We start from the raw sequence: 24,998 nt of genomic DNA on the forward strand, positions 1-24,998 counted from the left end.
TGCATTTTAGTGGTGAAGTGATTTTTGTATGTATATTGTTTGTAAAGTGCTTTAGGAACTTTTTGGACAAAAAGTCACAAACAAATAAGTGAATACAGGTGTGACGGTGCACTCCATATTTTTATAAAAATATGTTTATAAGTGTGGATATGATGTAACTGGAATATACTTTATGCAAAAGGTCTCTTGTAAGGTATCATTACAAAGCTTATAATCTACCGTGTCTGTTCATCCTATTTGTATGAATGTATCATTTTTGTATCTGAAACTAGGAATATGAAATATAACAGAGGTCCTATTGTAATTATGCAAAGTGTGGGCCATTAATGGTGGTTTAGAATCTTGGTGGCACCCATTGACAAGGACAATTGGCTGTAGATGGTTTATTTACCTGCAATCCTTCTTGTGGACATGGGGGCCAGACTGTGGGTAATGAAGAATGAGGTCTTACAGTGACATGTGACCATGTCACCTGATACTGGAATCCATCTTAAATCTGGTGCTTTTCCATTTAGAAGGAGGGGTGGGAACCCAGAGAGACAAAGGATTCCTGCCTTGCGCCAAAGCTATAAAAGGGAGTGGAACAGAACAAAGGTGGCCAGTCATGAGAAATTCCCTAGTTACCACCTGAGCTGGAACAAGGACTGTACCAGGGGAAAGGATTGGGCCCAGACTAGGAAGGAGTCTTGTCTGTGAAAGAAGCTTATTAGAACATCAGAGGGTGAGATTTACCTGTATTCAGTTTCTTAAATGTATTAGGCTTAGACTTGTGTGTTTTGTTCTATTTTGCTTGGTAACTTACTTTGTTCTGTGTGTTATTACTTGAAATCACTTAAATCCTACTTTTGTACTTAAAATCAAACAAAATCACTTTTGTTTATTAATGAATCCAGAGTAAGTGATTAATACCTGGGGGAGCAAACAGCTGTGCATATCTCTCATCTGTGTTATAGAGGGCAGACAATTCATGAGTTTACCATTTATACGCTTTATACAGAGTAAAACGGATTTATTTGGGGTTTGGAGCCCATTGGGAGCTGGGTGTCTGGGTGCTGGAGATAGGAGTACCTGCTGAGTGGTTTTCAGTTAAAGCCTGCGGCTTTGGGGATATGGTTCAGACCTTGGGTCTGTGCTGGAGTAGAGTAGTGTGTCTGGCTCAACAAGACAGGTTCTGGAGTCCCAAGCTGGCAGGGAAAATGGGCTCAGAGGTAGTTTCAGCACATCAGGTGACAGTCCCAAGGGGGTCTCTGTGACCAAACCTGTTAAAACAGGGTATTATTATTATGCACAGGCCTTCCTTTTACAATGTGTGGGACCTGTGTGGTTTTAAGTCCCAAAGAGGAAATTTGAAGCTATGCTTAAAAGTTCCTGGGTAAAAGGCTAGAACATGCCCATTTGTAATGTGATATCTCAGTTCAACTTATTAGTTGCCAATATCTGTAATACAGAAGGGAAAAACTGAGGCTAAGAAGCAGCTGGCCCAAGCAGGTTAAACTCATCCCAGAGACTCAAACCGACCAACTCCAAACCTCACCAGCTCAGAAATCAAACACCCTCTAAGCAGTGTTTTCATTTTATTTGCCAGACTGTGCTTTCATATCAGATCTCTACCATTTTCATTACTAACCCCATAAAACCTTGAACCATGTGGGTCTAGTTTCCAAATGTTACACCACACCTTTACTGAAACATGTTCCATGGTGTCCTTTCTGTGCTCAGCACAGCTTACGGGTACCACATTATTGGCTACCTGCGGGCTTCTTCTTTCCACTTCAAGCACTGCAGCTGGGATAAGCTTTACAAAAAACACGATATGTATCCAAGACAGCTATAGACGCTACAGAGTATGTTGGTTTCACTATAGTCCACTAAGCAGCTGAAGAAGTGGTTTTTTACCCACGAAAGCTTATGCCCAAATAAAGCTGTCTTTAAGGTGCCACCGGACTCCTTGTTGTTTTTAAGTTTACTTTGGTTTTTCACATATGAAATCCCAAAAGAAATCCTTTCAGGACCCATGTATCCTTCTCTGGTTAGTCCATGCTCCTCTTTCTGTATAGAATGCCAGCTCTAAAGGCTGCCTGCCTGTGGGGTCCATGCATTCACATCCCCTCAGCGATAACTTTCCTGTTGTCTATAAAGCTGCAGAACCAAGAGAGAACAGCCTTGTATAATAATTCAGAGGTAGCCATGCGGGTGGGTTTGCTGCTTAAGTTTTAGGTGGCAAGTCAGAAGAATCAGTGTCTCAGCAGAAAACTCATGGATTTTCTCCTCTGCCTGGAAACTGAACTATCCATTCTGCATCCTGTCTGTCTCCCAGCAGAGCATCTGTGTTATGAATATACACGATTATGCATAGGAGTGCATCTCAGGAGATTTATGTAGTCTTCTCAGGCAGTTCCTTGGTTGGGCTCGAGGACTGTGGCTCATCACTCTTGCTATGGGTCGGAGGAGGGGGCCATGTGGTTTTCTGATGAAGATGGCTGGAAACAGAAATCAGATTTCACAAAGGTGTGGGAGAAGAACACATATGGCAACTTAGTATAAAAACAGGATTCTGTGTTAAAGAAAGGGATGGTTTATGAAAAATATAAAGGTCACATGTTCTGCAGGACTAGTTAATTGCCCTGTAAAATTTGCCAGTGCATCTGTTTTGCACACACTCAACAGACGTGCTTGGAGATTTTTAGGATGCAGTTGAGATGGCCAGCTAAAGCTTTAGCCTGAGACAATGAAGCATACATTATTAAGGTCTCAAAAATAAGGCCCTAATTCAGCAAAGCACATAAGCATATGTTTAACTTTAAAGCATGAGAGTATTCCCACTGAAGGGTGTAAGTGATCTGTAGAATTGATACCTAAATACAACCCATGCTGATTGTACTCTGCTGAGTGATAGCTGGAGTGCATCAGAATTAAATGTGTGTGTTTTATATATGTAGTTCTTGGAGCAAGTAATATTCACACCCTCAGCAGGGCTCTATTCATATTGAAGAACCATACAGTCGCCTAGGAAGATGTCGATCAGACAAGTCTTGGAGCCAGAAAACCCTACCTGCCCTGAAGAAAGGCAGGCTATAATACACACAACAGGAACTGGCACTAGAATTTGCCCTGCTCCCTGCTGGAACTCCCTTGCAGGACGAATGGCTTGCCTCGGAAGGAACTCATTTCCCTGACATCAGCATTCTCTGAAGGCTGGGTCTCTCTAGTACGGAAGAAGGAATATGGCCCCTCTCACCTCTGCTGTCTCTGTGTTTTCTTTATTGCCACATCTGTGCCAGTCCATGCACCCCCTGATGTCTACCTATCCCTGTTCTAGTGCATGGGTTCTCTGCCTGTACTTTCAACAGCCAGTCCTATACTAGCACCCCTTGCCTAGTGACTTGGCATTGCGATGCTGCCCACTGGCTCCCTAGAACATAACTTTTATATGGAATATACTTAAGACATGTGACATAAAATCCAGGAGCTGACTACTGCAAAGGCTGTAATGGAGTGTAATTAAGCTGATCTAGTGTTTCAGACTGAACTAGATCAGGAGACGAGATTTGGATGAAGCAGATCTACGTTTCAGAGTGTGAATGAGTGAGCCTGTTACGTTCTATTTCAGGAAGGTGTACGAGGTGTTGCCGCTTGTCTGGATGAAAACGATAAAGGGATACAAAATGAGCAACGTTCAATTTTAGCCATGTTTTCAAAAGAAGCTTTTTAATCTTTTTAACCAGAAAGATCTCAACAATCTACCACAACTGTACGTGGACAGTGTTCTTCTGAAGGCTGAGATGTTTGCAAATACCTCCACCAGAACTAAGCAGAAATTAGAGGCCCAAGCAGACCTGACACTTACTCCTTGTAGTTTAGGTTTCCTTCCCCAGTCAGGCACTCGTCCCAGTTGTATGGCAATACTGCAGACACAGGAACACAGCCACCAGTTAACAAAGGGTCAGAAAACATCATTATTTGTTCCTTAACAGCAATGTACAATGCAACCAGCACTGGGAGCATAGTACCTGCATAAAGGATCTACCTACCCTGCTCACTGGAAATGTTTAGGGACCATCGGCTAAGTTCAGAATTGCTAGGCAAGACAGTTAACTTAAACTCCCACACGCTGAGTTAGAATCCCTTAGCCTGACTTACACCCACTTACCCAGAAGCAGGGGGTCTAAGCTGATAGACCTTCATGCCAAGGACACCTTGCACCTTTCTGTTAGCAGCTTTGCCTGCTAAACTCCTTTTTCCTGGTCCCTCGGTAGGAGTTACACCAATCTGAAGTGCCCTAGACTCCCTCCCCTCCAACTCCGTAGATCAAATTCAGAGATGATCCATACGGAGAGTGAGGTGTAAATTAATTGACCATCAGTAAGCAGGTGTGAATCTAAGAAAGTTTAAGGGAATCTAAACTGATTTAACAGGTAAGGGGTGAAAGTGTAAGTTATACCAACAATAAGTGCCCTGCGTCTAGACTTTCTTAGCTTCAGACTCCCCTCTGAATTTGGGCCTCTACAGCTGCCTCATCACTGAGAAGAGTTATACAAAATTTACCATCCTTTGTGGTGTTAGCGAGAATGGGCTCCAACAATTCTTTAGCTTCTGATATCAACAGGTCCAGGAGATCTGGAGACGGAAGAGACGCATCCGAGATTGCTTCTGTTTTATCCTCCTCTGTCCGACTGTTGACTCTTAAAAATAAAAGCAGATGTGTCAATCTTACCAGAATTAAAATGAGCAGCACAGCAAAAGGACTGACTAGCAACTCAGGAGAGAACCCCCCAGTAAATTACAACGTACTGTGTATTTCATCTCATGCTGCCAGCAACACAGGAGTTTCTCTCTTTTAGATGTATTGGTGTTGTGGTGATGTAATTAGTTAATGCAAGGACACTGTCAAAGAGTTTCAAACAATATTCTCAGTGTATTGGAAATCACCACCTTGGAAACACAAGAACAGCCATACTGGGTCAGATCAACTGTCCATCTAGCTCAGTATTCTGGCTTCCAACAGTGGCCAGTGCCAGAAGCTTCACAGGGAATGAACTGAAAGGGGCAATTATCGAGAGTTCCACCCCTGTCATAGAATCATAGAATATCAGGGTTGGAAGGGACCTCAGGAGGTCATCTAGTCCAACTCCCTGCTCAAAGCAGGACCAATTCCCAACTAAATCATCCCAGCCAGGGCTTTGTCAAGCCTGACCTTAAAAACCTCTAAGGAAGGAGATTCCACCACCTCCCTAGGTAACCTATTCCAGTGCTTCACCACCCTCCTAGTGAAAAAGTTTTTCCTAATATCCAACCTAAACTTCCCCAACTGCAACTTGAGACCATTACTCCTTGTTCTGTCATCAGGAACCACTGAGAACAGTCTAGATCCATCCTCTTTGGAACCCCCTTTCAGGTAGTTGAAAGCAGCTATCAAATCCCCCCTCATTCTTCTCTTCTACAGACTAAACAATCCCAGTTCCCTCAGCCTCTCCTCATAAGTCATGTGCTCCAGCCCCCTAATCATCCAGTCCTAGCTTCTAGCAGTGAGAGGTTTGGGGACATCCAGAGCATAGGGTGGCATCCCTGACCATCTTGGCTAATAGTCATTGATGCCACCTATCCTCCATGAACTTATTCATTGCTTTTTTGAACCTCGTTATACTTCACAACATCCCCTGGCAATGAGTTCCACAGGCTGACTGTGCATTGTGTGAAGAAGTACTTCCTTATGTTTGTTTTAAGCTTGCTGCCTATTAATTTCATTGGGTGACCCTTGTTCTTGTGTTATGTGAAGAGGTAAATAACACTTCCCTATTCACTTTCTCCATGCCATCCATGATTTTATAGGCTTGTATCATATCCTCCCTCAATCGTCTCTAATTTAAGCTGAACAGTCCCAGTCTTTTAAATTTCTCCTCATATGGAAGCTGTTCCATACCCCTAATCATTTTGTTGCCCTTCTCAGCACCTTTTCCAATTCTAATCGATCTTTTTTGAGATGGGACGGCCAGAACTCCACACAGTATTCAAGGTGTTACTCCTGGGGGGATTCTGCGTGACTGCATGCCTGCAGAAAATGCCCCCTCCCCCCCCCCCGCAGATTTCCTATGTATCCCTGCAGAAAACGTCAGGGAAGCAAAGGGAAGCCACATGGAAGGGAGGGAGAGCGGGGCAGGGGGCGATCAGGGGCACACAGGGTTACATGCTGCTGCTGCCCCCCCTCATTCTGCAAGAGCAGAGCTGCCCAACTGAAGGAGGCTCTCTCTGCTCTGCTGACTCTGCAGCTGAACGCCGCCTCCTGGGTCCTAGTGCCAATCATGCTCCCCTTCTGTGTGTGGGGAGCTTTCCTGTTTTCTACTCTGTGCAACAGTGAGTGCTCGGTAAGGGAGGTGGGGGAAATGAGGGAAGATGCAGTGGGGAAAGAAGGACGGGTGGAATAGGGCAGGGGGAGGAGAATGTGGGAGTGAGGGGAGGGGGATGGAGAAGAAAAGGGGATAGGGGAATATTGGGGGGGAAGCAGGATCCCGGCATGCGGCATCCCCTCGGCAGCAGCTGGGGTTCCCCTGTTAAGCAGGTCCATCAAACCCTCACCCTGACAAGCCCTACCTCCCTAAACCTGGACCCCTCCGATGAGCACCCCACACCCAGACCCCCACCCCACTGTTCCCCAACCAGCTGCACCTGGACCCCCACCCCATCAAGCCCCACTCCCCCAGCACCCAGACCCCCCCACAGGCACCCCGGCGCCCCAACCACCTTCACCTGGATGGATCCCCTGCAGAGTTCCATTGCCCCTGCACCCGGAACCCTCCAACAAGCCTCTATGCATCCAGATCTCCCACTGAGCCGCCCGCACCCAGACTGCCCCACACAGAAACCTCTCACACAAACCCCCCAGATCCTCCCACACTAAGCCCCTCCGCACTTGGATCCTGCTGGGCTGAGCCTGCTCACCCACACCTGGTGCATCTGGCGCAGAGGGGCAGGACCCTGGGGTGTTTCTGGGGCAGGCCCAGCTCTTGCACTGTGTCAGGGTCAGGTGCAGCCTCACTGCCAAGTCCCTGTACCGGGGGATGTGGGGGCTTCAGGGTGATCTCCCACCTCAATGAAGTCAGTGGCCAGTGCTCTCCATTGCCATGCTGGAGCCACATTTATTTATTAACAAATAAAATTTGCAGAATTTTGCAGAATTTTAAAATATTGTGTGCAGAATTTTAATTTTTTTGGCGCAGAATTCCCTCAGGAGTAAAGGTGTGGCTGTGCCATGGGTTTATAAAGTGGCATTATGGTAGTCTCATTTTTATTATCTATCCCTTTCCCAATGGTTCCTAACATTCTGTTAGCCTTTTGGGGTATGTCTACAGTACAATTAGACACCTGCAGCTGGCCTGTGCCAGCTGAGTTAGGCTCAGGAGGCTCAGGCTAAGGGGCTGCTTAACTGCGGTGTGCACATTTGGGCTCAGGCTGCAGCCCAAGTTTGGGTCCCTCCCCCCTTCGCAGGGCCCTAGAGCCTGGCTTCAGCCCAAGCCCAGACATCTACACCTCATTTAAACAGACCCTTAGACCGGGAGCCCGAGTCAGCTGGCATGGGCCAGCTGCGGGTTTTTAACTGCAGTGTAGACATAGCTTTTGACTGCTGCTGCACATTGAGCAAATGTTTTCAGAGAACTAGCCACAATGACTCCAAGATCTCTTTCCTGAATGGTAACAGGTAATTTAGAGCCCATCATTTTGTATGTATAGCTGGCTTGGAATTATTTGAAATTGAAATCTACCATCCCCCTGTCACACAAATACTGGTGTATTATTATAAGGTTGCTCATTAGCCCTGGAATGCTGATTTTTTTTTTAAACAATAAAAAATCAGATTTCGGATTCATTTGTTTTGGAAATCAATGCAAAGAATGATATGGGTTTTTCCAACAGATATTAAAAAAGATATGTTCAATTTGTAGGGTAGGGCTACAAACCTTAACAATGTCCCTGTAACCTTTTCAGAGTTAGAGATATACCTCAGTTCATTTGCCAGACTCTCATCAACAAAGATGAATAACAGACAGCATAACTCCCAATTTCAGTAACAGATGATAACCACCCCTCCAACCACCCCTTCTCCCTGACAGCCCCTGGAACCCCTGCCCCCATTCAACCCCCCTGTTCCCTGCCCTCTGACCACCCCGACCCCTATCCACACCCCCAGCCCCTGACCACCCCCCGAACTCACTTGCCCTCTATCCAATCCCCCTCCCCTGCTCCCTGCCACCTTACCGCGCCACCCAGAGCACCTGGACAGGCAGCCATGCCATCCGGCTGGAGCCAGTCATGCACCACGCAGCACAGAGCACCGGGTCAGGCTGGGCTCTGCAGCTGCGCTGCACCAGGAGCTCGTCGCTCAACTGCCCAGAGCATAGTGCCGGTGGCGCAGTGAGCTGAGGCTGTGGGAGAGGGGGAACAGCAGGGAAGGGGCCGGGACGAGCCTCCCAGGCCAGGAGCTATGGGGCCAGGGAGAACAGGCCAGATGTGGCCAGCGGGCCATAGTTTGCCCACCTCTGCTGTTAACACATCAGCCAGACAAAGGTCAAAACAAGGTCATTTTATGCACACATTCACAATTCTCAGAAGCCTTTCCCCACCTTGTCTCATCTGGTAACTGGCTGGGCGTGCTCAGGACTCTGTGAACATTCTGTGGGGGGAAAAAGAAGATCTCAAACTTACAGGATTGACAAATTCAAGAGAACAAACCCCATGCGTTTTTGCTGGGGCTCAGATTTAGTATGACAGTAATCAGCTTCTGTTTATACACTGCCCTTGAAGCTAATATCTCAAGGCCTTTTGCAACAGAAGCAAAACTCGTACCCTATCCAAATATACAGACATAATGTAAATTAATACAGACACTAAAATGTATCAGATGCAAGGTTAAAAAACCCACTCTTAAAGAATAGTTTTTCAGGCTGTACTTCAGAATGCCTGCTATCCCCATTATTCACACTTTGTGCCTTGGTCCTGCTCTTGAATGAATGCCCACTCATGGATGGAGCTGCTAATATGCACAGAAAGAGAATTCCCAAACAGCAGTAAGTAATATATATGAGGAAGACATTCTGGTAGGGTTACCATATTTAAAAAATTAAAAAAAGAGGACACTCCATGGGGCCCTGGCCCCGCCCCCGCCCCTTCACCACCCCCGGCCCCGCCCAACTCCGCCCCTTCCCCGCCCCAACTCCGCCCCTTCCCCAAAGTCCCCGCCCTAACTCCGCCCCCTCCCCTGAGCGCCCTGCATTCCCCCTCCTCCCTCCCAGCCACGCGAAAAGGGCTACCCGAGCGCTACCGGCTTCACGGTTTGCCGGGCAGCCCCCAGACCCTGCGCCCCCAGCCGGCGCTTCCCCAGCGCAGCTGGAGCGCGGGAGGGGAAGCGCCCAGCCAGGGGCGCAGGGTCTGGAGGCTGCACGGCAAACCGTGAAGTCGGTAGCGCTCGGGCTTCGGGCAGCCCCCATGTCTCCGGACCCTGCGCCCCCGGCCGGGCACTTCCCCTCCCGGGCTCCAGCGGCTGCTGTGCTCCCTGAACTCCTGGGCTCTGTAAGCGCCGAGCTGCCCGAGCGCTATCGGCTTCAGGCAGGCCCCATGCCTCTGGACCCTGCGCCCCCGGAGGGAAGTCAGGGAGCACAGCAGCCCCTGGCGCCCGCTCTAAGGTAAGCCAGGGAGTATTTTTCCCGGACATGTTTGACTTTTTGGAAATTCCCCCCGGACGGGGGTTTGATTACCAAAAAGCCGGACATGTCCGGGAAAAAACGGACATATGGTAACCCTACATTCTGGGCTGTTGGTATGTCCCTCCAAGTTCAGTGATGCTTGGAGTCACGGATGGGGACGGAATGGACTAGAAACTCATGCTGAGGCCAATAGGGAGGCTTCTGCATGTTGTGATCTGGACAAGCATTTTGCTGGGCCAGTGACACGCGGGGGCTGCTCAGCCCCTCAGCGTCAGGGGACAGCCTGACTTAGTGAGAGACAAAGAAACTAGTTCAGTTTCAGTTTTGAGCTTTGGGAGCTGAGCAAGAAGAGAACAGCTCAGGGAGCCTGATTCACGAGAGCCAGACAAGAATTCCGCAGGACTCCAGACCATGGAGCCAGGAGAGGGGCAAAGACACTGTAAGAGAATCCTTTGTTTTGTTTAAGCCAGCCAGCATTCACAGCACTGCAGCACCTGTCGCTAGACTTATCCCCGGCATCTCATATTCCTGGGAAGGTGCCAGGGAGAACACTGGACAATTTGTTAGTACTTATTAGTTAACCCTAAGCCTTTGCTTTCCAGATCCTATATTCCTGCTCCCAGTAAAGTGCCCCTTTGTTATGCAGTTATTGTTGGGAGCATCATTTCTTTGCTGGACTTTGTGCTCATGTACTTTGTGTCTTGTGTCTCAGGTTTTATGCTCCTTGCCAGCAGTGGTAACATTATTCAGTTTTCCCAAGTGACAGTACACCTCATATCTCAGGCACCGCAAAGAGTCACCTTGGCTGAAGGCACCAGACATCACAAAAAAGAAGCCAGGGCCCAACCCATTCAAGAAGAGGGATAAGTCACTCCAAGCAGCAAGGAAGAGGCAGAGGCAAATCAGTACTTATATACAGTACAATTAGACACCTGCGGCTGGCCTGTGCCAGCTGAGTTAGGCTCACGAGGCTCCAATATCTAGCATCAATGTCTATATAAGCCACTATCTACTGCTGTAGCTCTATAGTTCTGTAGCCCTACAGAAATCTAATTTCCTCCTTCTCCAGCACAATTGATATAGAATCTGCTCTTCCTTTCTTTTTACTGTTTCCTCAAATGGAATGATTCCCATTGACTTCAATGGACTTTGGTCAGGCCCGTAGCAGGTATGCTGAGTCAAAGACAGCTCCCCCAGGGCTGGCCAGTGTGCCAAGTACATCACATTGCCATTTCAATGTACATTTAGAATGTCAGATTGCTACATGCCATGACAGTGGTGGAAGAGCAAATGAAACGGAGAAAGACATTTTAGCCATGAGTCTAGAGCAGGCCTACAGAAAAGTGTTGGGAGAACAAAATTGATTTTCCAGTTGATATATGACATGTGGTGAGAAAAATGACTAGTCAGTTATCAGAAGGTAAGGTTAAAATGATACCTAACACATAGACTAGATTGTAGTCACAGGCCAATGGCAAAATTCCAGAACCAGCACACAGCCCGAGTAGCTGGGCTGCTTCTTGTGGAAAACCACAGGAGCTGGAGAGGTAAGAATTCCCTCTTACTGGCATGTGGAACAGCACAAAGATACACCTACAGTCAGTGCTGCAGCATCCTTCACAACTCCCTTGTTTCTCCTCCATGGGGGACAACAGTGGGTAGATCCACCAGCCCTGTTCTTCCCCATGATGACATCACAGCATTGCTCTGTGGAGTGGATGCAGACAGCCTGCAAGAAAGAAACTCCATGGTGCTCAGGATGTGGACTTCCTGTGTGGGTTCCCCAGATCCTGTCCCCCTTTCCACAGCAGAACTGCATTGGTTCCACAGGGTCAGTGTTCACTACTGCAGGAAGGGAGAGATGATTTGGCCTCTAGTGTCTACTATACAAGGGCCTTCTGGATTGAGTCAGATGTTATTCTAGGACTTGGGTCTGCACAACGTAGCCTGCGTGTGTTTTTACAGCACCTAATACGATGGGCCCTGATTGAAGCCTTTGGGTGCTACTGTCAGATAAGAGGAGGTTACTTTCCTGTAACTGGAGGTTCTTCAGGATGTGTGGTCCCTATCTGTATTCCATGGAGGGTTCGCACATGCGCACCATGCGCCCGGAGTCAGAGAATTTGAAAGTAGTGTCCATTGGTCTGCGCATGCACCCTGGCTCGCCTCGTGGTTTCACTGAGACTCCAGTTCCCTCTCCACAGCGAACCAAACAGATCCGTACAGAGGGGAAGGAGGGCGGGAAGTGGAATACAGCTAGGGACCACACATATTAAAGAACCTCCAGTTACAGATAAGCAACCACCTCTTCTTGGAGTGATGGTCCCTACTGTATTCCACTGAGGATGATTAACAAGCAGTACCTAAGCCAGAGGAGGGTGTAAGGATGAAGATGGAATGGTCATGCGGAGGATTGCTGCGCCAAAGGAGGCATCTGCCACCGAGTCCTGTACTAAGGCATAGTGCGTTGCAAAGGTGTGCACAGAACTCCACGTGGCTACTCTATATAGGTCCCACAGCGGCCTGTCCTGGAGGGAGGCCAGGATCGAAGCCCGGGCTCTCACGGAATGAGCCCACACCCCAGTGTGGGGAGATAGATCAGACAGTTGGTAGCAAAGTGTAATGCAACCTGAAATTCACTTGGAGATTCTCTGGGTGGAGACTGCCTGCTTTCTGCTACTGGAACAAACAGTCTGGGGGACTTCCTGATGGGTCTTGTCCTCTGCAGGTAGAAGGCTAAGGCCCATCAGTTGTCTAGAGAGTGGAGTCATCATTCCTCTGTAGATGCGTGTGGCTTCAGAAAAAAAAGGTAAGGCTTTGTCTACACTAGCACTCTTGTCAATAAAACTTTGGTCGGTCAGGGGTGTGAAAAAACACCCCCTGACAAACATAAGTTTCACTGAGAAAAGCGCCAGTGTGACAGTGCTGTGTCGGTGGGAGACGCTCTCCTGCCGACATAGCTACTGCCACTCGATTGGGGGTGGTTTAATTATGCCAGCGGGAGAGCAGACATAGAGCGGCTACATGGGAGACCTTACAGCAGCGCAGATGCAGTGGTACAGCTGTGCCGTTGTAAGGTCTGTAGTGTAGACAAAGCCTAAGTAACTGGACTGATGTGAAAGTGGGAGATTACCTTTGGCAAGAATTTGGGATGCAGGTGCAGGGAGACTATCTTTATGGAAAATTGGGAAAGGGGGTCTGCCGTCATGGATCCGAGTTCACCGACCCTTCTCGCAGAAGTGATAGCATCAAGGAAGGCAACTTTCATGGAGAGGGACATAGACCAGGGGTGGGCAAACTTTTTGGCCCGAGGGCCACATCTGGGTATGGAAATTGTATGGCAGGCCATGAATACTAATGAAATTGGGGGTTGGGGTGCAGGAGGGGATGAGGGCTCCGGCTGGGGGTGCAGGCTCTGGGGTGGGGCTGGGGATGAGGGGTTTGGGGTGCAGGATGGTGCTCCGGGCTGGGACCAAGGGGTTCAGAGGGTGGAGGGGGATCAGGGCTGGGGCAGGGGGTTGGGGTGTGGGAAGAGGTCATGGGTGCAGGCTCCAGGCGGTGCTTACCTCAAGCAGCTCCCAAAAGCAGTGACATGTCCCTCCTCTGGCAGAGGTGCAGCCAGGCGGCTCTGCGCACTGCCCTGTCCACAGGCACCACCCCTGCAGCTCCTGGAAGCACTGTCGTCCCCACTCCGGCTCCTATGCGGAGGCGCGGCTAGGCAGCTCTGCGCGATGCCCCATCCGCAGGCGCCGCCCCTGCAGCTCCCATTGGCCGTGGTTCCCGGCCAATGGGAGCTGCAGGGCAATGCTTGGGGTGGGGGCAGCGTGTGGAGCCCCTGGGCTGCCCCTATGCATAGAAGCAGGAGGGGGGACATGCCACTGCTTCCAGGAACCGCGCGGAGCCATGGTACGCGCGGAGCGGGGCAAGCCCCCAACCCCGCTCACCAGCAGGAGCTCGAGGGCCGGATTAAAACATCTGACGGGCCAGACATGGCCCACGGGCCGCAGTTTTCCCACTCTTGATGTAGAGCATGATGCCAATGCTTCGAAGGGTGCTTTCGTTAGTACAGATAGAACTGGGGAGCGATGGGTTGGACGGGTGGGAAGGTCCTGATGAGGCCCTTCCAAAACCTCACAGCTAGCAGGTATGTAAAGACAGAGCGCCCTTTCTCAGGGGTGGGGGGGAATGTACTAAATCACTGCTAGGTGGACTTTCAGAGTTGAGGGTGAGACACGATGCCTTCAAAGACAGGAGGTAGTCCAGGAGAAGGGGCATCCCCACTGATTCTGGTGAAATTCCCTTTTGTTGGGCCCAGGAGGCAAAGCGTTTTCACTTGGCTCAGTAACAGTATCTAGTGGATTCTTTCCTGCTGCTGGAGAGGATGTCTTGCATAGCTGAGGAACAAGTCCATTCTAGAGCAGATGCCCATCCAAATACCACGCTATGAGGTGGAGCACCTGTGAATTGGGATGTTTGATCTCACCGTTGTACTGTGTCAGCAGACTGGGGAAGGTGGGGATGGAATTGGTGGACGGGTTGACATACGAAGGAGGCCGGGAAACCAGAATTGTCTGGGCCAGTAGGGGGTGATCAGAATGACAGTTGCTCTGTCTCGCCTGATCTTGTGGAGTACTCAAGGTAAGAGTGGTACAGGAGGGAAGGCATACTGTAGTTGATTTGGTCTGACCAGGAGAATATGAGAGCATCACCCTGAGAGTGGTGGCTGAGACATCCCCTGGAGCAGTACTTGCTGCATTTGCTGTTTATGTGGGAGGTGAAAAGGTCTCTGGTTGGCATCCCCCATCAGCTGAAGATGTCGTGAACTACTGAGCCATGGAGCTCCCACTTGTGGTCAATTGCAAAATGCCTGCTGAGCAAGTTCGCAATCACTTTCGGTGTCCCTGGGAGACAGGCTGCGGAAAAGAGGATCTGGTGGGATGTGCACCAATTCCAGACATGGACTGCTTCTGCGCATAAAGCAGTTGATCTGATGCCCCCGTTTGTTGATGTAGAAAACAGTGATGGTGTTGTCTGACATGATAAGAACCTGACAGGAATGGATGAATGGGAGAAAGGCTTAACATGCTTTCCTTATAGCTCGGAGTTCCAGGATGTTGATGTGCATCCTGGATTCCCGAGGAGTCCACGTTCCCTGTGTCATGTGATCATCCATGTGCGCTCCCCAGCCTATGAGGGATATGTCAGTGATGACGGTCTTGTCTGGGGAGGGAGGGAACCCCTATGCAGACATGACGTGGGTCTGTCCACCACTGGAAAGGTGAGAATACCCTGTGGGGAACTGTGAGCATGAGGTCCATGGCATGAGGGTTGGGAGAGTAAACTGGAGGCAGCGAAGATGGAGCCAAGTGAAGGTGGTGACATATGTGCACAAGCCACGTGGCCAAGGAGTGACCAGCAAGTCCTGGCCGGCACATACAGATTGTTGACAATGAGAGTTCTGAGTTCTCACAGTGTCTGGAACCTGTCCCTTGGTAGCGAGGCCTGTGCTGTGACTGAGCTGATGGTGGCCCCTATAAAGTCCAGGGATTGTATGGGGCCAAAGGTCGATTTCTCGACATTGATACTGACCCGAGGGACGAAAGAAGGCCAAGCAACAGTGAAGTTGAAACTTGGGCTTCATGCCTGGACTATGTGGCTAAAAGCCAGTCATTGAGATATGGAAATACCAAGACCCAATAACATCTGATATACGCTGCTATGACAGAGAAAGCCTTGGTGAAGACTCTGGGAATGGTGGGGGTTATTCTGAAGGGGAGCACCCTGTATTGGAAATGGTGGCTGCCAATTGTCAATCTCAGGAAGCGCCCATGGGCTGGATGTATATTGATGTTAAAATAAGCATCTTGCATATAACATGCTTCTTCCTAGGGATGAGATGATCGCTGCCAGCATGATGATTTGAAACGGGCTTGCGAATGAAGCAGTTGAGATATTGGAGGTCCAGGATTGGTCTCCATTCGCCTTTCTTCTTGGGTGTCAGGAAGTAAGCTGACTAGAACCCTGTCCCTTGATATTCTGGGGGAATGCATTCTACCACTCACCTACCACTCCCCATTGTAGTAAGGAGTTCACCTCTTGGGTGAGGATGCTGTCGTGAGAGTGGTCCCTGAGGAAGGATCAAGAGGGGGGGGTTTAGAGGAGGTAGCGTGATGAATTCGATCATACAGCCATGATGGATGACATTCAGTACCCATTTGTCCATTGTTATCGCACTCTGAGCTTGGAAGAAGAGAGCTAGATGACCCTTGAAGAGGGTAGGGTGATCGTGAGGTGGTAGGCAAAGTGGTTGACAGCTCTTGAGATTGACTCAGAAATGTCTTTTAGCCAGGGGTGGAAGCTGTGAGGTAGAAGCCTGTGATGGGGGTCCCAGAGGGTGGGATCGCTGGGGTTTCTGTCGCTTCCTTGGTGGCTCGTAAGATCTCTGATAGTAAAACTGGGGGGACCTGTAGCGATGTGTGGGTGGCGGGTGGTGGAACTTAGACTTTGGGGCAGGCGAGCAAATGCCCAGCGAGTGAAGGGTGGTTCTGGAGTCCTTGGGGGTATGTAGGGAATCATCCATCTTTTGATTAAGAAGATGGGATTCATCAAAGGGGAGGTCTGCAACACTGTTTTGCACCTCCGGAGGGAAACCGGAAGAGTGGAACCAAGATTCCTTACGCACAACTTTGTTCATAGCCAGAGCCCTGGAAGAAGTATCTGCCGCATCCACCACCAATTGGAGCGCTATTCTGGCCACCAGCTTCCCTTCCTCAATCGCCTGGAAACAAGTCTGGTCCAGTTGTGTGAGTCCATCAGCAAATTCCTCCAGTTTGCTGTAATTCAGGAAGTCGTATTTGGCTAGTAACGCCTGATAGTTCAAAATCCTGAATTGGAGACTGGCTGAGGAAAAACTTTACTCCCCAAAAGGTCCAAACACTTGCCTTCCTTGTCGGATGGTGTGGAGTGGGTGTTGTTGTCTGGCTCATTCAGTCATTGCTTGGACCACCAGGAAGTTCCGGGGCTGGGGGAGGACGGTTAGATGTGAGAAAAAGAAGCTCAGACCCCTTAGCCAGAACATAGTAGACTTTTTCTGCCCCTTTGGGGGTAGGCGGGCACGTGGTTGGTGTGTGCCATACTGTCCTGGCCAGTTCAAGAATGGCATCATTAATGGGCAATGTGACTCTAGTTCAGTGGTCCCCAATGCGGTGCCTGCGGGCGCCATGGCGCCCGCCGGGGCATTTATGTGTGCCTGCCTAATGCCCAGCAGGGGAGAGAAGCCGCGGCCCCGCGCCTGCCGGGGACAGAGAACTCCAGGGCTGCAGGCTGCGGGCGCTGGTGTTCTCGGTCCCTGGCAGGTGTGGGGCCACAGCTTAAGCCGGAGAGAAGCCGCGGTCCTCTGGGGTTGCGGGTGCCGGTGTTCTCTGTCCTTGCGGCTTCTCTCCGGCTTCTCTCTAGATTCATTTATTATGTAATATTAAATATGATGTTTTTCGTATTATTTAATGTACAAATACAAAATAAGCCTTGAAAAATTGTTGGCACCTGCCACACTCTTCTGAAAACATGAATGTGCTACTGGCCACAAAAAGGTTGGGGACCACTGCTCTAGTTGGTGCTGGGTATCCTGGATTTCCTCTAGGGGAATGTGGAGTTCCCCCATGACTCAGCACTGTAGTTCTTGGAACTGCCTAAAGTCGTGTGCAGGTGAAGAGGACGCTGTAGTCCTTGCCTCCTCTGGGGAAGAGAAAGGGAATCTCACTGTTTCCTGCAGCACCCTCTGAGCCAGGCTCAGGGGATTCTCCTCCAGCAACGGATCCAAGCGCCTGCTAGAAGGGGCCCTCAATGGGGAGGCAGATGAAGGCTCCATTGTGGATTGGGAAGGTTCTGAGGGGGGGTATTGGGACCAGGGCCCCAATAAGGCCAGAAGGCTGGATCCAGAGGGTGTTGAGGTGGTCCCCATGGGGAACCAGTGGCTCCATGGTGGTTGGAGTGGAGGATGTTGCCAAGATTGGGATAGTGTTCCTGAGTATATGTACAGTTGGTACAACATCAATGGTCCCTCTCCAGCGTCCAACTTATCAGAGGATGAGAAGGTGGGCTCCAGTTCCACTGGCGATACCGTCAGAGCCGGTGAAAGTATGTAGACCGTCGGAGCAGGAGGCGAGGGGTCTCACAGTGGTGGCATATCATCATATCATAAGGGGGGGAAACAGTCTCCCTAAAAGTATTGGGTCCCAACAAGCATGGTGAACCCAGTTCCATTAAGGCGAAGACATCCTGGGCTCAAACACTGTTCTCAATCTCCCTGGTGTTAGAGGTACCCTTTCTTTATTCGGAACTGGTTGTGGTGCTGCAGATTTCCCCGGAGCGGGCAAATCCTGCGTCTTTGGGAGCGCTGATGTTGACAGTCCCTGTGGTCCAGCGCCCAGGACTGCCGGATCACCTTTCTTGTGGGACTTCTTGTCGTGTCTATGTGGTTTAGAGTGCTCCTTCTCCCTGGCTCGAACTCATGGAAGGACCATCCACTTTCTTCGTTTTTGAGGAAGACTTATTCCAATGCTTACAGGTATGGCTTCTTTACCTCCTGACTGGGCCCCAGCCTGGGCTCCATGGTGGTGGTACCGCTGGTGCCAGATTTGGATTTGGTAGCAGGAGGCACACTCCCTGCGGTTTCAGGCCAATGTACGGGGGGGTCGGTCCCTTGGCCTAGGTCCAAGAGAGGCCTGATGACAACTTCCATGAGGTATTTCCAGAGGTAGGGAGCCCAGCCTTCTCGGGTACAGCTCTGGAAGGACTGGCAGATACTACATCTGAATGCAGTGTGAGCTTCCCCCAAGCAGTAGAGGTAGTGTTGGTGTTTGTTGCTAACCAAAAGGGAACGCGGGCAGGAGGCACAGAGTTTGAAGCCCAGTGTTCTGGGCATAGTCTGGTACCTGCTCCTGGGTACAGAGGATAGGGAGGAGGGGGTAGAGAAACAAACCCCTGATCGATCTACGTTGCTCACTAAAATTACGATAAAACAGCTAAAAAGTTCTATAAAACTCTAAAATTCTAAAAACTATTTACAATGTATTTAAAGGTGCATAAGAGATGAAGGCACAGTACTTTTAGCAGCGGTGAGAAGGAACTGGAGATGTGGTCCCCACCCTTTATCACCTTGGATGAAACCACAAGGCGAGCCTGGGCACATGCCCAGACCAACAGACACTACCTTCACATTCTCCAACTCGGGGCACATGGTGCGCTTGCTAAACCCTCAGTGGAATACAATAGGGACCATCAGAATTCTGGGTCTAGTCTCTGGGCTTCTTGGGGGTTGGATACGATAAAAGAGGGCAGATTTTAGTCCCTTGGGTATACTGAGCTCCCTCACGTGTAAGTTCTAGGGAGGTTTGTACTGAGTAGGTTCTCCTGACACTAACAGAGGGCATCTTTCCAGGATCCAATGGAAGAATAAAGGATCTAACATCTAGAACAGAAAGTGATTTTGACTGCCATGGTAACAGAAGGCAGAGTAAACCAGCTAAGTGGCTCCCATAGATAGTGGCCACTTTTCAATACTTCACCTGCACAAACAGAAGCAGCTTCCTGTTGCAGATTTCCAAGCGCTTCCGCATGACTTCAGATTTCCGCAACTGACCATCTGCCAGGGACAGCCGTCTTTTCAGCTCCAGAATGTCTCCCTGAGGCGGAAAGAAGGAGGTGGGAAGAGAAGGGAGATAGCATCAGCCCACTTTAGGCCCTTGGAGGAACCAACTTAACAACAGGCTTGAAAACACACGGACGGCAGCTAGGTCCTCAGTGATGATAGAATTTCCCACAGAGTGGCAGTGGGGCTACATTCATACCAGCACTGTTCTCAGGGCTGCTTGGAAAAAGACAGGGGCATGAACAGACTATGGGCTCCCACAGCTGTGACAAACGGGCCAATTACAGGACAGAAAGGGATGATGCAACTTCAATTCCATTAGACGAGGAGAGCAGGGGCAGAGCAAGTAGAAATAAAGTACTTAGCTAAAATATAGGGACTGCCCTTCCTAAGTAGGAGCAACTGGCAAAGACACATCTCATGTCTACTGGCCTGCACCTTAATCTGCCTTAGTGTGGTCTCAGTCTGAGACCTGGCTCCCTTGTGGTTCTCTCCATTACTCATGATAGTTATGTTCAGCTGGGTAGCAGTCCCTAGATTGAACCACCTGGGGGCTGGGCATTCTTAATGAAAGGCCCCCATTATGGAATCTGCTCCTCATGCTAGCCCACTAACTCCATCATCGACCTTCAGGCCTGGTACAAGACACATCTCTCTTCTGAGGTTTTTGCCTGAGTTTGGAGCTTAGGGATGGAGGGTGGGGTGAGATTCTCAGCTAGTGCACATGCAGTGTCAGTGGAGCAATGGCGATTAGCAGTGGAACTAGCCTGGGTGTTAATTATTGTGGAGACACCTTTTCTTTTGATCTGGTCACTGGAAGTCATATTAAATATCAACATGAGCCTTGGGACTCTGCCAGCCTCTGTTTTACAAATTACACTCAATCTATCAATTACATTTTGCTTCAAAAGTAAGAGCCAGAGGCTTTTCCAACTGGTCCATTGAGTCCCCAGCCATCCCCTCCTGGGCCGTGGGGGTACATTACCTCTGCTTCGGAGACATGCTTTGTTTTCTTCCCTACCAGCTGAGTTTTCAGCTCAGTGATTTCAGCCTCTAGCAAGTGGATCACTTCCTCATAGTCCTGCTCTGCACTGTGAGCTTGCTGCTGCACCACCTCCGCCACCTGCAGCTTGCTGTGCAGGGTCCGGTTCTCAGATAGGAAGTCCAGCGCCTTCTGGAATCGGCAGGGAGAGTTAGTTAACACAGCATCCCCACCAGCCACCGACATATCAACCCATCAGCGTTCCTGGAGCTGCTCATAGTAAAGCTGCTGCTGTTCTTCCCATGGTACCATACAGAAAACCTTCATCTATTATGAATATTTTTCCTTTGCAACTTCCACGTAATTGTGGCAAAGGGCCGGAACCCACACATGCATGCACCTCCCAGGGTATGTCTATACTGCAATAAAGGAGTCGCAGCATGGCTGCGGCTGGCCCAGGTCACCCAGATCAGTCTCTGGGGCTTGGACTGCAGGGCTAAAAATTGCAATGTAGATGTTGATGAAGTCCAGGACCTCCATGGTAGCATTCTCTGAAATGCTTCCAGTTCCACATGCAGGGCCAGTTAGACAGGCAGAACTGCAGGGTCTCAATGCGTGGATGAGACAATGGTGTAGGGAGGAGGGGTTTAGATTTATTAGGAACTGGGGAAACTTTTGGGAAAGGGGGAGTCTATACAGGAAGGATGGGCTCCACCTAAACCAAAATGGAACCACATTGCTGGCACTTTAAATTAAAAAGGTCATCGATCAGTTTTTAAACTAAGGGCTGGAGGAAAACCGATAGGTGCGGAGGAGCATGTGGTTCGGACAGAGACATCCCTTAGGGGAGGATCTATTAATGGAAATTCTCTATGTGCTAGTAAGGAGGAGAGGATGGAAAATGATAAAATACGGGTAGGATCTGATGAGAAACCGTCAAATGAAAAAGAGTCCCATTCAATTACATCATGTAATAGGAAACAGCTAAAAAGTGACGTTTTTAAAGTGCTTATATACCAATGCTAGAAGTCTAAATAATAAGATGGGTGAACTAGTGTGCCTCGTATTGAATGAGGATATTGATATAATAGACATCACAGAAACTTGATGGAATGAGAACAATCAATGGGACACAGTAATTCGAGGGTGCAAAATATATCGGAAGGACAGAACAGGTCGTGCTGGTGGGGGAGTGGCACTATATGTGAAAGAAAGCGTAGAATCAAATGAAGTAAAAATCTTAAATGAACCAAACTGTACCATAGAATCTCTATGGATAGTAATTCTATGCTCTAATAATAAGAATACAGCAGTAGGGATATATTACTGACCACCTGACCAGGATAGTGAGTGACTGTGAAATGCTCAGGGAGATTAGAGAGGCTATAAAATAAAAACTTCAATAATAATGGGGGATTTCAACTATCCCCCTATTGACTGGGTACTTGTCACCACAGAATGGGATGCAGAGATAAAGTTTCTTGACACCTTAAATGACTGCTTCTTGGGGCAGCTAGTCTTGGAATCCACAAGAGGAGAGGGAATTCTTGATTTAGTCCTAAGTGGAGGACAGGATCAGGTCCAAGAGGTGAATATAGTTGGACCGCTTGGTAATAGTGAACATAATATAATTAAATTTAACATCCCTATGGCGGGGAAAACACCTCAGCAGCCTAACATTGTAGGATTTAATTTCAGAAAGTTGAACTACACAAAAATGAGGAAGTTAGTGAAACAGAAATTAAAGGTACAGCGCCAAAAGCGAAATCCCTGCAAGATGCATGGAAACTTTTTAAAGACACCAAAATAGAGGCTCAACTTAAATGTATACCCCAAATTAAAAAACATAGTAAAAGAACCAAAAAAGTGCCACTGTGGCTAAACAATAAAGGAAAAGAAGCAGTGAGAGGTAAAAAGGCATCCTTGAAAAAGTGGAAGTTAAATCCTAGTGAGGAAAATAGAAAGGAGCATAAACTCTGGCAAATGAAGTGTAAAAATATAATTAGAAAGGCCAAAAAGAAATTTGAAGAACACCTAGCTGAAGACTCAAAAAGTAATAGCAAAATTTTGTTTTAAGTACATCAGAAGCAAGAAACCTGCAAAACAACCAGGGGGCCACTGGATGATCGAGATGCTAAAGGAGCACTCAAGGACGATAAAGCCATTGCAGAGAAACTAATGAAATCTTTGCATCAGTCTTCATGGCTAAGGATGTGAGGGAGATTCCCAAACCTGAGTCATTCTTTTTAGCTGACAAATCTGAGGAACTGTCCCAGATTGAGGTGTCATTAGAGGAGGTTTTGGAACAAACTGATAAACTAAACAGTAATAAGTCACCAGGACCAGATGGTATTCACCCAAGACTTCTGAAGGAACTCAAATGTGAAATTGCAGAGCTACTAACTGTGGTTTGTAACCTATCATTTAAATCAGCTTCTGTACCAAATGCCTGGAGGATAGCTAATGTGACGCCAATTTTTAAAAGGGGCTCCAGAGGTGATCCTGGCAATTACAGGCCGGTAAGCCTGACTTCAGTACTGGGCAAACTGGTTGAAACTATAGTAAAGAAAAAAATTGCCAGACACATAGGTGAACTTCATATGTAGGGGGAAAGTTAACATGGTTTTTGTAAAGGGAATCATGCCTCACCAATCTATTAGAATTCTTTGAGGGGGTCAACAAGCATGTGGACAAGGGGGATCCAGTGGATATAGTGTACTTAGATTTTCAAAATCCTTTTACAAGGTCCCTCACCAGAGGCTCTTAAGCAAAGTAATCTGTCATGGGATAAGAGGGAAGGTCCTCTCATGGATTGGTAACTGTTAAAAGATAGGAAACAAACGGTAGGATTAAATGGTCAGTTTTCAGAATGGAGAGAGATAAATAGTGGTGTCCCCCAGGGGTCTGTACTGGGACTAGTCCTATTCAACATATTCATAAAAGATCTGGAAAAAGGGATAAACAGTGAGTTGGCAAAATTTGCAGATGATACAAAACTACTCAAGATAGTTAAGTCCCAAGCAGACTATGAAGAGCTACAAAAGGATCTCTCAAAACTGGGTAACAAAATGGCAAGTGAAATTCTATGTTGATAAATGCAAAGTAATGCACATTGGAAAACATAATCCCAACTATACATATAAAATTATGGGATCTAAATTAGCTGTTACCACTCAAGAAAGAGATCTTGGCGCCATTGTGGATAGTTCTCTGAAAACATCCACTCAGTGTGCAGCGGCAGTCAAAAAAGCAAACAGAATGTTGGGAATCATTAAGAAAGGGGTAGATAATAAGACAGAAAATATCATATTGCCTCTATATAAATCCATGGTACACCCACATCTTGAATACTGCGTGCAGATGTGGTCACCCCATCTCAAACAAGATATATTGGAATTGGAAAAGGTTCAGAAAAGGACAACAAAAATGATTAGGGGTATGGAACGGCTGCCATATGAGGACAGATTAATAAAACTGGGACTTTTCATCTTGGAAAAGAGACGACTAAGGGGGGATATATACAGGTCTATAAAATCATGACTAGTGTGGAGAAAGTAAATAAGGAATTGTTATTTACTACATCTCATAACACAATAACTAGGAATCATCAAATGAAATTAATAGGTAGCAGGTTTAAAACAAACAAAAGGAAGTATTTTTTCATACAATGCACAGTCAACCTGTGGAACTCCTTGCCAGAGGATGTTGTGAAGTCCAAGACTATAACAGGGTTCAAAAAAGAACTAGGTAAGTTCATGGAGGATAGGTGGCTATTAGCCAGGATGGGCAGGAATGGTGTCCCTAGCCTCTGTTTGCCAGAAGCTGGGAATGGGCGACAAGGGTGGATCACTTGATGATTACCTGTTCTGTTCATTCCCTCTGAAGCACCTGGCATTGGCCAGTCAGAAGACAGGATACTGGCTAGATGGACCTTTGGTCTGACCCCGTATGGACGTTCTTATGTACGTTCAGATTCGGGCAGGAGTCTGGCTCTGAAACCCCGCGAGGGGGATGGGTCTCAGAGCCCAGGCTCCAGCCCAAATGTCTACACTGTGAATTTTCAGGCTCTCAGCCCGAGCCTCAAGAGCCTCTCAATTGACCCAGGCTCTGAGACTCGGTGTCGTGGGTTCTTTATTGCAGCGTAAACATACCCCAGAGAACATTAAAACAGAGCCTGCTTTTGCACTTTGGCTAAGATAATGGAAACAACAGGTGCAGGACACTTGAGAGGTGTGATTTTGCCCCCACCCCCGGCAACCCTGCCTGTAGAAGGGCACATCTGGGCCTGATTTCTGTGGGTGCGATTGCATCCATGGAGCCCGGCTACTGCCTCCACTGGACAATTCACAAGTAACCCCTAAACTAACCTGGTTCAGTCTCTGAAGTTCATATTCCATTGACTTCTTGCTGCTTTCCACCTCCTTCAGAAGAGACTAGGAGGAAGATTTTCACTTGGTCAGGCATCATGTTTGACAGCACATTCACTCAGATGAAAAAGCAACAAGGGACCACTGTGATCACCTAGGCTATCTCCTGAATAACGCAGGAAATAAGACTTTCTTGAATTAATTCACTAGTCACAACTACGGACTTGCAGCTTTCCTCTACAACAGCCATATTTTTAGATGCACTCTTACTCGGAAACTGCCTTTCATTGGCTACAGCTTGTATG

The 24,998-nt window shown here is 48.3% G+C and overlaps 1 protein-coding gene across 1 annotated transcript in view; it reads right to left on the reverse strand.

The window, feature by feature from the left end:
* Positions 1-2,308: 2,308 nt before the first annotated feature.
* The window catches only part of LOC112116624 (syntaxin-binding protein 4-like), a 112,549-nt gene continuing 89,859 nt past the window's right edge, over positions 2,309-24,998 (reverse strand). Inside the window, exons 16-22 of the mRNA XM_026650783.1 lie at positions 24,694-24,759; positions 20,330-20,518; positions 19,262-19,378; positions 8,616-8,665; positions 4,546-4,682; positions 3,848-3,905; positions 2,309-2,480 (exon numbers count right to left, since the gene is read on the reverse strand). Coding sequence (XP_026506568.1) covers positions 2,375-2,480; positions 3,848-3,905; positions 4,546-4,682; positions 8,616-8,665; positions 19,262-19,378; positions 20,330-20,518; positions 24,694-24,759 — 723 coding nt within the window. The 3' untranslated portion in view covers positions 2,309-2,374. The remainder of the gene's footprint in view (positions 2,481-3,847; positions 3,906-4,545; positions 4,683-8,615; positions 8,666-19,261; positions 19,379-20,329; positions 20,519-24,693; positions 24,760-24,998) is intronic.

Source organism: Terrapene carolina, unplaced genomic scaffold (assembly GCF_002925995.2).
Source record: "Terrapene carolina triunguis isolate 2854851 unplaced genomic scaffold, T_m_triunguis-2.0 Scaffold93, whole genome shotgun sequence".
NCBI classification, from domain to species: domain Eukaryota; kingdom Metazoa; phylum Chordata; order Testudines; family Emydidae; genus Terrapene; species Terrapene triunguis.